Raw genomic sequence first — 11,970 nt, forward strand, 5'->3', positions numbered from 1 at the left:
AATTGGTTTGTTATGATATTGAGCTATATATAGGCATTCTTCATATATTCTGGAATATTAATCCCTGCAGAAATATAACTTTAAAATACTTTTTTCCCATTCTGGGGGCTATCTTTTCACTCTATGTGCAGAGTTTTTAGTTTTGATGGAGTTCAATGTATCTACTTTTTCTTGCACAACATATACTTTTGTTGTCACACTTAAAAACTTATTGCTTGGGCTGGGGTTGTAGCTCAGTGATACAGTACTTGCCTCGCATGTTTAAGGCACTGGGTTCAATCTTCAGTACCACACAAAAATAAATAAAGATATTGTGTTCAACTACAATTTTAAAAAAATATTAATTAAAAAAAAAACCCATTGCTTAATCCAAGGTCACAGAGATTTTCATTTACTTTTTTACCTAAAATTTGTATGTTTTTTTAAATTTATTAGTTGCTCAAAACATTACAATGATCTTGACATATCATATATTTGTCAATGGAGTACGTAATCTTATTTTTCCACGTGTACAGATTGCAAGATCACATTGGTTATACAGCCACGTTTATACACAGGGCCATACTAGTGTCTATTGTATTCTGCTACCCTTCCTATCCCCCCCTCCCCTCCCCTCCCATCACCTCTTTCTACCCAATCTACTGTGACACGTTTCTCTCTCTTTTTTCTTCCCCCTCACACCATCTTATATGTAATTTTGCATAACAATGAGGGTCTCCTACCATCTTCCGGCAATTCACCTTCTCTCTCCCATTTCCAAGCACCTCTCTATTTAATGGTAATCTTCTTCTCATGCTCTTCCTCCCTGCCTCCCAGCTCTATTTTGAGTCGTCCCGCTTATATGAAAGAAGACATTCTGCATTTGTTTTTTAGGGATTGGCTAGCTTCACTTAGCATAATCTGCTCTAATGCCATCCATTTCCCTGCAAATGCCATGATTTTAAATTTGTATGTTTTAACTATTAAATTTAATTCCTTGATCTACTGAGATAGTTTTTGTAAAAGATGTAAGGGAAGGTCCAGCTTCATTCTTTTCCATGTTGATATCCCTTAATGTGAGCACCATTAGTTCAAAAGACAAATGGATTTATTATTCTTTTCAAAGTAAACTGATGAGCTACTGCAGTTCAGTGATAAAGTCCTTGCCCAGCACACATGAACCCTTCCTTGAGTTTGATCCCAACCCTGTGAAAACTAATCAATCAATTAATTAATTAATTTTTAAAAGTAAATTGGTCATAAATTTAAGGACTTATTTCTGGACTCTCAATTCTGTTTCATTAATCTATTTATCTATTCTGATACCTATACCACACCATTTTGATTACTGTAGCTTTGTAGTAAAGTTTTGAAATTAGGAAGTGTGAGTCCTCCAAATTTGCTCTTCTTTTTCAAGATTGTTTTGCCTCTTCTGGGTCCCTTCAGTTTCTGTCTGAATTTAGGATCAGCTTGTGAATTTCTGCATAAAGGGCAGCTGGAATTGTGGCAGGTACTACAATGAATCTGTAGTTCAGTTTGGGGAGTATTGCCATCTTAACACTAAGTCTTCCAGTTCATCAACGCTGGAAATCTTTCCATTGACTTACACCTTCTTTCCTATCTTTGGTAATGCTTTTCAGTTTTCAATGTGTGTGTTTTACCTCCATGGTAAACTCATGGCTGATTCTCTTTCTGGATTGTTCACTGCTTGTATATAGAAATGTAATTGATTCTGTATTCTGCAACTATGCTGAACTCATTTATTGGCTCTGGTAATTTTTTAATGCATTCCTTAGGCTTTCTTGAGTACAAGATCATTTCATGTGCAAATGGCAATGAACACTGACTACATGTACAGTTTGGTATTATTGTCTTGATTCAAGCTCAGGTACCAGGTATCCTTTCCTGTTTGGATGCCTTTTATTTATTTATTTATTTATTTTTCTTGTTTGACTGCTCTGGCTAGAACTGTCAGTAATAGGTTGAAAAGAAGTGGCAAAAGTGGGCTTCTTTGTCTGGTTCCTGATATTAAGGAAAAGCTTTCACTCTTTCACCATAAATAGGTTACCTTAACTGTGGATTTTCACATGACACAGAACATCATTTTTACTTTAAAAAAATAAAAGAAAGACCAGTTGTCAAATTTATGACTACTCAAACTGGGATAAATAGCACTGCCTCCAAAATGAAGGAAGTAACCTGATGTTTCAAAAAAAAAAAAAAACTGATATGTTTTGTTAGCAATGACACAATTCAAGTTTAAATTCAAAATTTTGAAACTTCTAACCACCACTGTTGTACTCAACAACAGTTTCCCAATAAACTTTTCTAATGAGAATTTTTTTTCCTTTGAGACAGGGTTTCACTATTGCCCCTGCTGGGCTTGAACCTGAGACTGGCCACCCAAGTTGCTGGGATTATAAGCACTCTCCATTGAGCCCAGTTTTTAATGAGACTTAACTAATGCATGTTGACTGTTTTGATATTGCAAAATGATACAGCAACATATGGAAAAATCTACATGTTTACTGACCAGCAGCTTCCAAGTGACACATACATGTTACACCAAAATCATAAAATAAAATTAGACTCTTATGTACAGGATAAACTAATGCATTTGAAAGTAACAAAATACAAAATGCTCACTGAACTGTTTTTGGATTTCACACTGTAATTAACCTTTTAAGAAACATACTTGCTAGGCTCAGTGGCCAGCCTGAGAACCTTAGCCAGTCCCTGTCTCAAAATATTTTTTTTAAGGTTGTGGGGAGGGGAGCTGGGGACATAGCCCAGCAGTAAAATTCCCTTAGAAGAAGAATCAAGGGATTTGAAGAATCAAGGGATTTCTCTGAGGCAGGAGAACTGTGAGTTCAAACCCAGCCTCACCAACTTAGCAAGGCCCAGCAACTCAGTGAGACCCTGTCTCTAATAAAATATAAACAAGGGCTGGGGATGTGACTCGGTGGTTCAAGCCCTGGCACCAAAAATTAATTAATTGAAAATAAAAATAGAGAGCTGGGGATGTGGTTTAGTGGCTAAACACCTCTAGGTTAAATTCCTGGTATCCAAAACAAAAGAAAACAACCCTAATAACAAAGACATGAACTTTGGAAGGAAGACACACACCATTTACAGCAGCTTTTGTCCTCACCATCCTTAAAAAAAAAAAAAAAAAAAGTCTTATTTGAAAAGGTTTTTTAATTTTTTAATATTTTTTATTTGTTCTAATTAGTTATACATGAGAGTAGAATATATTTTGACACATTATATATAAATGGAGTATAACTTCACATTCATCGGTGAGATCCCCACCTCAAAAAAATGAACAAACAAAAAATAGTACTTGAAACACAAATCTATTTTGTATCCCTAATTAGATTTTCTAAGAAAACAAAGGATCTTATTTAAACAATTAGACTACAGTTAATTTATGATCTACTGTTTTAACATATACTATGATCTTCTAAGAGTATAGAACTAAATATTACTTTTCACCTTCATAAACTCCATCTTGTTCATTTTGACTAAGTTTTCCAGCCTCTCATGATAGAGACTCAGCCCTATTTCTGACTAGTTCACTTAAATCTAACAATTAAGTCAGAAAAATAAATAGGAAATTTTTCAGGAGTATCCTTGTGAAGGATTGTCCTTGCTACCTAAGAAATATAATTTATTTTCTTCTTAAAAAATAATTTGGAAAAAAAGGAAGAAAAAAATAGAATTTGATAGCCAGGCACTGTGGCGCTCACCTGTAATCCCAGCAGGTCAGGAGGCTGAGGCAGGAGGTTCAGAAGTTCAAAGCCAGCCAGCAACTTAGCAAGGCAATTTAGTAAGTTGCCCCAAGCAACTTAGTAAGACCCTGTCTCAAAAAATAAAAAGGGCTGCTGATGTAGCTCAGTGGTTAAGTGTCCCTATGTTCAATTTCTGGTAGCAAAAAGAAAAAGAGTAAAAATTTGGTCAATTACATATTCACTGTAGGACATTTATTTACTTATTTGTCTTTTGCAGTGCTAGGGACAGAACCCATAGTCTTGTTAGGGATGTGTTATACCACTGAGCTACATCCCCAAGTCCGTCATTGTAGATAATTTAAAGAACATAAACACAGGAAAATTAAAAAACATTGTACTTCTAATATGTAGAAACTATAGATAATATTTTGGTATAATTTCTTTTAGATAGTTTCTGTATTTTAAAATACTTTTTACAAAAATGGGACCTTATAAATTAAAAAGGGATTTTATTTTATTAAACATAAATTTTGTAGTTTATTTAATCATATTGTTTGCCATGTCATTTTTCATTAACAAAAATGTTTAATGTCTAAATATACCATAGCTTCTATTATTTATATGATTGATCTTCTGAGCTATACATATAAGTTTCTAATTTTTTTTTCTGTGACAGCATCTTAGTAAATGTCTCGTCTTCATAGTGATATTTTAACACAAATTATTGATAAATTTATCCTAAAAGTGAACCTAGTAAGCAAAACTCTAAATGTTTTCAAAGGTTGGACCAATTTTACTCCTACAACAACCAGGTATGAGATATCGAATTCATTTCCCTGCATCCTCTTTCAAAACACTAATTATAAATTTTTATTTTTTGGTGATCCTGGGGATTGAACCCAGGGTCTTGTGCATGAGAGGCAAGCACTCTATCAACTGAGCTATAGCCCTAGCCCATACATTTTCCACTTTTATAAGCCAAAAGAAATATTTTATGCCTTGCAAACTGAATTGTTATTTTCATATTCACACTGGCCTTTTGTATTCCTTGGGGATTATTCATTTCCTTTGCCAAATATCTACTTCAGATGGGGGTCTTGAGCTACATCCCCAAGTCCGTGTTTTTTTGTTTTTGTTTTTTTTTTTAATTTTTCTTTGTTGGTTCTCTCCTGTTCGTGTCTCCACTGCTGACCTGACTTGTCTCCTCCCAGATGATCCTGTAGAGAGGAGTCTCATGGCCTTAAATATTCTACTAAACGAAATTTCTGTCTTTATTCTAAATCTCTCCTGCTATAAGTCAAATTCTAATGGCTCAACCCACCTGCTTATCTGACGTCTCTCCTTAGAAGGTTCGTAAGAATATCTCAAACTTAAAGCTGGGCATGGTGGTACATGCCTATAATTCCAGCAACTCAATAGGCTGAGGCAAGAGGACTGCAAATTCAAGGCCAGCCTCAGCAACTTAGCAATGCCCTAAGCAACTTAGAGAGACCCTGTCTCAAAAAATAAAAAGGGCTGGGGATGTAGTTTAGTGGTAAAGGGCCCTGGGTTCATTAGTACCACAAAACAAAACAAACAAAAAACCCTCAAACTTAAACGTGTTCAAAATGGAACTCTTTGTATATAACCAGAGATATGAAAAATGGTGCTCTATATGTGTAAAATGAATTTAATGCATTCTGCTGTCATATATAACACATTAGAATAAAAATTTGCTTCTTCCCACATCTGTATCCTGAATTCTATTGCTTCTTCCCACGTCTATATCCTGAATTCTCCATTCTAATATATGTTACACCACCAGCAGAGTTAAGAAAAACTAGGAGCCATTCTTGATTTTTCCCTGTCATTTTTTCCCACCCTCCTCTTTTTTGGTGGTGGTGGTGGGGGGGGCAGGTACCAGGGACACTTGACCACTGAGCCACATTCCCAGGGGCGCTTAACTACTGAGTCACATCCCAAGCCCCTTTTATTTTTTGAGACAGGGTTTAAATTGCTTAGGGCCTTGATAAGTTGCTGAGGTTGGCTTTGAATTTGGAATCCTCCTGCCTCAGTCTCTCAAATCAGTGGGATTAAAGGCATGCGCCATCATGCCCAGCTGGAGCAAGTTTATTTATTTATTCATTCATTTATTCATTCATTCATAAAATGAATGAATAAATAAATTTTTTTCTTCTTCTTCCTTCTTCTTCTTTTCTTTTTTTTTTTTTTTTTTTTTTTTTTTTTTGCGGAACTGGGGATTAAAATGAAGAGCGCCTTACCACTGAGCTATATCCCCATCCCTTTTTGTTTTTTAATTTGAGACAGGACCTCATTAAGTCGCTGATACTGGTCTCGAACTTGTGATCCTCCTGCCTCAGCCTCCACAGTCACAGGTGTGCCTGGCTACTCTGATATATAAAAAATAGAAGGAAATTTCTTCAACCTGAAATATGCATCTACAAAAATTCCATTGCTGGGGCTGGGATTGTGGCTCAGCGGTAGAGCGCTTGCCTAGCACGGGCAGGACCCAAGTTCAATCCTCAGCACCACATAAAAATAAAATGCATTGTGTTGTGTCCATCTACACCAAAAAATAAATTTAAAAAAAAAATTCTATTGCTAACATCATAGTCAATGTTTAAAAACTAAAAGTTTTCCTCCTAATAGCAAGAAGAAGGCAAAGATGCCTACTCTTGCCACTCCTATTCAACATAGTTTCTATTCAACAGAAGTCTCTCCAGGGTAATTAGGCAGGAAAAAGTAAAATAAAATAAAATGTATCCAAACAGGAAAGGAAGATTGGTACAAGACAATGGGATATCTATATGAAAAAGAATGAAGTTGGATCTCTATCCCGTACCATACACAAAAATTAACTAAAAATGGATCAAAGACTTAAATCCAAGGGCAAAAACTATAAAACTCCTGGAAAAAAAAAAAAGGCATAATCTTCATGATCTTAAATTAGGCAAATGTTTCTTAAAAGCAAAAACAATTAAAGAAAAAATATTAGACTTCAAGCCAGGTATGAGTGTTGCATGCTTGTAATCTCTGCAACTCAGGAGGCTGAGGCAGGTGGATCACAAGTTCAAGGCCAGCCTCAGCAACTTGGCAAGGTCCTAAGCAACTTAATGAGACCCTGTCTCAAAATTTAAAAAAAAAAAAGGATGGGGATTAGATTTAAAATTAAAATCTTTTGTGATTCAAAGCATGTGCTGAGAAAGTGCAAAGACCCACAGAATGGGAGTAGTTTTACAAATCTTTCATATGGTATATATGATTTATGATAGTAGTCCAGTATACAGAACATGCAAAAAAAAAACTTACAATTCAACAATAAAAAGACAACCCAATAAAAAATGGGCACAACTTTTGATAAGACATTTCTCCAAAGAAGATATCTAATAGGTACGTGAAATGATGCTCACACTCATATTACTCATTAGAAAAACATTGCAAAACCTTGAGATACCACTTCACAGTCCAGTAGGATAACTATAATAAAGAAGATGATAAACTAGGCACAGTGGTGCATGCCTATAATCCCAGCAGTTCAGGGGTCTAAGACAGAAGGATTGTGAGTTCAAAGCCAGCCTCAGCAACAGCAAGGCACTAAGCAACTCAGTGAGGCCCTGTCTCTAAATAAAATACAAAATAGGGCTAGGGATGTGGCTCAGTGTTTGAGTGTCCCAGAGTTAAATCCCCAGTATGGAAAAATAGAAGAAGATGACGACCGTGACAATAATAAGTGTTGGTGAGAAATTAGAATCCTGATACATTGCTAGAGGAAGGCAGAATGCTGTAGTCACTTGTAGAAGCAGTATGGAAGTTCCTCAAAAAGTTAAACACAGAATAACCATATGATTTAGCAATTCCTTTCCTAGTTATAGACCAAAAAGGAGTGAAAAAAATAAATAAACAAAATTTGCACATTAACAGCAGCTTTTTTTTTGAGGGGGGGGGGGAGTCCTAGGGATCAAATCCAAGAGCACTTTACCACTGAGGTACACCCCAGCTTTTTTTGGTTTTTTTGAGACAGGTTCTCAATAAGTTGCCCAGGCTAACCTCAAACTTGTGATCCTCCTGTCTCAGCCTCCAGAGCCGCTGAGATTACAGGTACGTGCCACTGCAGCCTGCTACATTATTCTGAATAGCCCCAAAATGTTAACAAACCCAATGTCCATAATCAAAATGCGTATGACCGTACATTGAAAAATCATTTAACTATAAAAAAAAAAAATGAAGTAATGACTTACAATATAAATATGTATGAACTGTGAAAGCATACTAAAAGAAGCCAGATACAAAAGGTCATGTTGTACAATTCTATTTCTATGAAATGTCTAGAACAGGTAAATCCACTGAGAGAGAAAGCAGATATTAGTGACTGGGCTAGAGGGGAGGTAGAAAAGGGAGTAAGGAGTGACTGCTAACGAGTATGGGTTTCTTTTGGGGGTGATTAAAATAATCTGGAATTGAAGAGTGGTGACGACTGCATAACTGAATAAACTAAAAACCACAAGTTTGTATACTTTACTGGATTGTATACTTTTTAATTTTATTTTTCAGTTGTAGATGGACACAATACCTTTATTTTATTTATTTTTATGTGGTGCTGAGGATCGAACCCAGGGCCTAAGATGTGCTAGGTGAGCGCTCTACCCCTGAGCCACAACTCCAGCACCCTGAATCGTATACTTTGAGAGTGAGTTTTACACTACATGAATTATATCCATATAAAAAAAATAGAAAAACTTCTAAGCCAAAACATAGATCAAAAATATCAGACACTAAAGCTCATAAATTTTCCCTTATCAGGAGAGAGAGAAAAAAGAAAAAAAAAAAGCCAGGCTTAGTGGGGCACTCCTGTAATTCTGATTTAGGAGGCTGAAGCAGGACAAGTTCAAGGCCAGCCTCAGCAACTTAGCAAGATCCTGTTTCTAAATAAAAATTAAAGGAATGGGCACAGTGGTGCATGCCTGTAATCCCAGCAACTGGGTGGGCTGGGGCAGGAGAACTGCAAGAAGGAGGACAATCTGGGCAGCTCAGAGAGACCCTGTCTCCAAATTTAAAAAAATAAATAAAAAGGGATGGTGGGGAAGGAGGAATGGAAGAACTTTAGATAGGGCAAAGGGGAAGGAGGGTAATGAGGTAGGGTAAGGGGGTAGGAATGATGGTGGAATGAGTTAGACATCACCCTAAGTACATGTATGAAGACGTGAATGATGTGAAAATATTTTGTGTACAGTGACTTGAAAAATTATGCTCTACGTGTGTAATATGAAATGAATTACATTCTCCTGTCATGTATAAAAAATTATAATAAATAATTTAATTTTTAAAAAGGGATGGGGATATATATATAGTTTAGTGTAGAACAAACCTGGGTTCAATCCCCCAAATCCCCTCCCCTCAACATACACACCAACTGTTTTATGACAATCTGTCACCTACAAGACAGAAAGTCTACAGGTCAAAGTCCAGCCCTTTATAACAAGACTCCAACTATATTTCCACTTATCTAGCTACCATAGTTCTAGCCAAACCAAACTGTTCATGTTCCTTAAGCAGTCTGTATTTTCATACAACTATGTTAAAGGTCTTCTCTTGACTTCTCTACATAGAAAACTCATAAAACAACCTACAAAATCTAGTTCAAATAACACTTCTTTTTTGCTGCTAACTCTATGCCACCAAGCAAAACTGTTCTTGCAGCATCCTGTATGTATCTCTATTAGAGTCATATTATATCATATTTGGATGATGTTACATTAACATCATATTTTTAAAAAAATATTTATTTTTTAGTTGTAGTTGGACACAATATCTTTATTTTGTTTATTTATTTTTATGTGGTGCTGAGGATCGAACCCAGGGCCTTGCACCTGGCTAGGCAAGTGCTCTACCACTGAGCCACAATCCTAGCCCCTTAACATCATATTTAAATGCTTTTTAAAATTCTTTCGCTTCCTAGAATTAGCCACAATAAAGTCTATAGTAGTTGGTAAATTTTTAAAGTTTTGTTAGCTACTTATTGAGATTATAAATATATTTTTGTTCTAATTTGTTATAAATGACAGCAGAATGTATTACAACTCATATTACACATATAGAGCACAATTTTTCACATCTCTGGTTGTACACACAGTAGAGTCACACCATTCGTGTCTTCATTCACGTATACTTAGAGTAATGATGTCTATCTCATTCCGTCTTTCCTACCCCCATACCCCCTCCCTCCCATTTGGTCTATCTAGAGTTCTTCTAATCTTCCCATGCTCTTCCCCTCCCCGCTGCAACTCCATTATGAAACAGCTTCCTTATATCAGAGAAAACATCTGGCATTTGGTTTTTGGGGATTGGCTAACTTCATTTAGCATTATAGTCTCCAACTCATCCATTTACCTGCAAATGCCATGATTTTATTCTCTTTTAATGCTGAATAGAACTCCACTGTGTATATATGCCACATTTTCGTTATCCATTCACCTACTGAAGGGCATCTAGGTTGGTTCCACAGTTTAGCTATTGTGAATCGTGCTGCTATAAACATTGATGTGGCTGTGTCCCTGTAGTATGAGATTATATTTTTAAAAACTCTTGCCAGGCTTGTTAGCACACATCTGTAATCCCAGCCGCTCATGGGACTGAGGCACAAGGATCGCCAATATGAAGCCATCCTGGGCAACTTAGTGGGATGCTGTTTTAAAATAAAATAAAAAGGGCTGAGGATATAGCTCTTGCCTAGCATGTGCCAGGCCCTGGGTTCTATCCCTAGCACAGGGGGAAGGGAGGGTAAAGAAGCACTCTCAAATAGTTCAGTACCCAGTGCTATAAAAGAAATAAAAGAAATCTGCAATATGAAATAACTAGTTAGCTTAGAGTTCCATATAGTCAACATTTCTTTTTTACTTGCTTTCTTCCTTTTTCTTTCTCCCCCCCACCACCAACAAGCCCAGGGCCTTACAAAGGCTAGACAATGAGCTACATCCCCAGCCCTTTTACATTTAATAAGAATAAAGTTCATTTGCAAGTAAACCAGAAGTTATAAATTCCTACAGACTGAATTTAGTCACCAGAAATCATTTCAAGAAGAAAAGATTGATACCTGAACTAAACCTGAATAATTAGTTACAGTCAAGGTATATGAGTAATGATGTGGAAAAAATTTTAAGTGGGACAGGGTTGCCAAAATTGAAGCCATCAGAGACTAAGAAATAGTAAACTACAAAAATACCATTAGTACATTACTGCTAGAGTCATGCATAGTTACTTAATGCTTTCAAAAATTACTATTCCTTCCAATTAAGTGTCCCTCAAGAGTAAATTACTCACTAAAAAAATCCTAGTAGAATTTATATTTTGTTACTTGTTCTAAATGAGTTAAAATTTATTTCCAACTGGTCAAAACCAAACACAATAACATCAACATACAATTAACTTTCATGATCCCCCAGGTCTTCAAAGGTCTACGGTCTGCAACCATTTCCATAACTTTAGGAAAACAAGTCTACCAGACTTGAAGATGGCATTGGCAATGTCCTCCAAAAGAACCTTTACATAAAGCACACCTTAAAATCTACTGTCATGTTCCATTCCAGATAATATAAAATTCAAACAAACTCAACTACTTCTATGGTTATCCATTCAGGCAGTCACAGACCTGAAATAATATTTGTGTAGTATTTCTCCATTACCTAGGCTGAGAATTCTCCTCATACATTCTTTCTTTCCCCTCCTTGAAGAGGCTTATGGTCTGCTTAGTTTTCTTCATCAAATTCTCCATGAACACCCTAAAATATTCATTTTCTCCAAGTGTCTCCATCTTCCCCTCATATCTTGACAAGATAGTACGGAGATGCTGGTAGGTATCTGGCAGCAGGTCTAAGATATAAGGTGGGCTATTCTTCAGCGCCAGCTTTGGGTTCTGACACAACCGCACCACCTGCAACAAATATAAAAGAAAGGCTATTACTTGAAGGATCTTAAGGACAATTTCTTTTTTTAAGATAACGTTATGAAATATGTGCTCTGTTAGTAGAAACATGAAAAACACACGAATACCTATCAACCACAGGCAATCACTATATTTCTAGTGGAACCCTTCGAAGGATGAGTTCTTAAAATTCTCAGACACAAGGACCTGAGTTGATCCTCAGTTAATAAGAGTTTTTTAAAAAAAGCAAAAAACTCTATAAAAGACTAATGGAGTAGACAATACACAGCAGACTAAATGACTGGAAGTAAACAGGAGAAAAATCTCCCTACAAATGCCTAA

The 11,970-nt window shown here is 36.1% G+C and overlaps 1 protein-coding gene across 2 annotated transcripts in view; it reads right to left on the reverse strand.

Annotated features, from left to right (window-relative positions):
• Cbl (Cbl proto-oncogene) overlaps nt 1-11,754 on the reverse strand; it is a 69,505-nt gene extending 57,751 nt beyond the window's left edge. Inside the window, exon 1 of one of the 2 annotated variants that reach the window (XM_015489741.2) lies at nt 11,390-11,754. In XM_015489741.2, the coding sequence (XP_015345227.2) occupies nt 11,390-11,739 (350 nt within the window). In that variant the 5' untranslated portion in view covers nt 11,740-11,754. Of the gene's footprint in view, nt 1-11,355 lie in introns of both variants that reach the window. The other variant, XM_048795753.1, reaches the window with a different exon arrangement.
• Nucleotides 11,755-11,970: the final 216 nt, after the last annotated feature.

This window comes from Marmota marmota, unplaced genomic scaffold (genome assembly GCF_001458135.2).
Source record: "Marmota marmota marmota unplaced genomic scaffold, marMar, whole genome shotgun sequence".
Classification (NCBI taxonomy): Eukaryota; Metazoa; Chordata; class Mammalia; order Rodentia; family Sciuridae; genus Marmota; species Marmota marmota.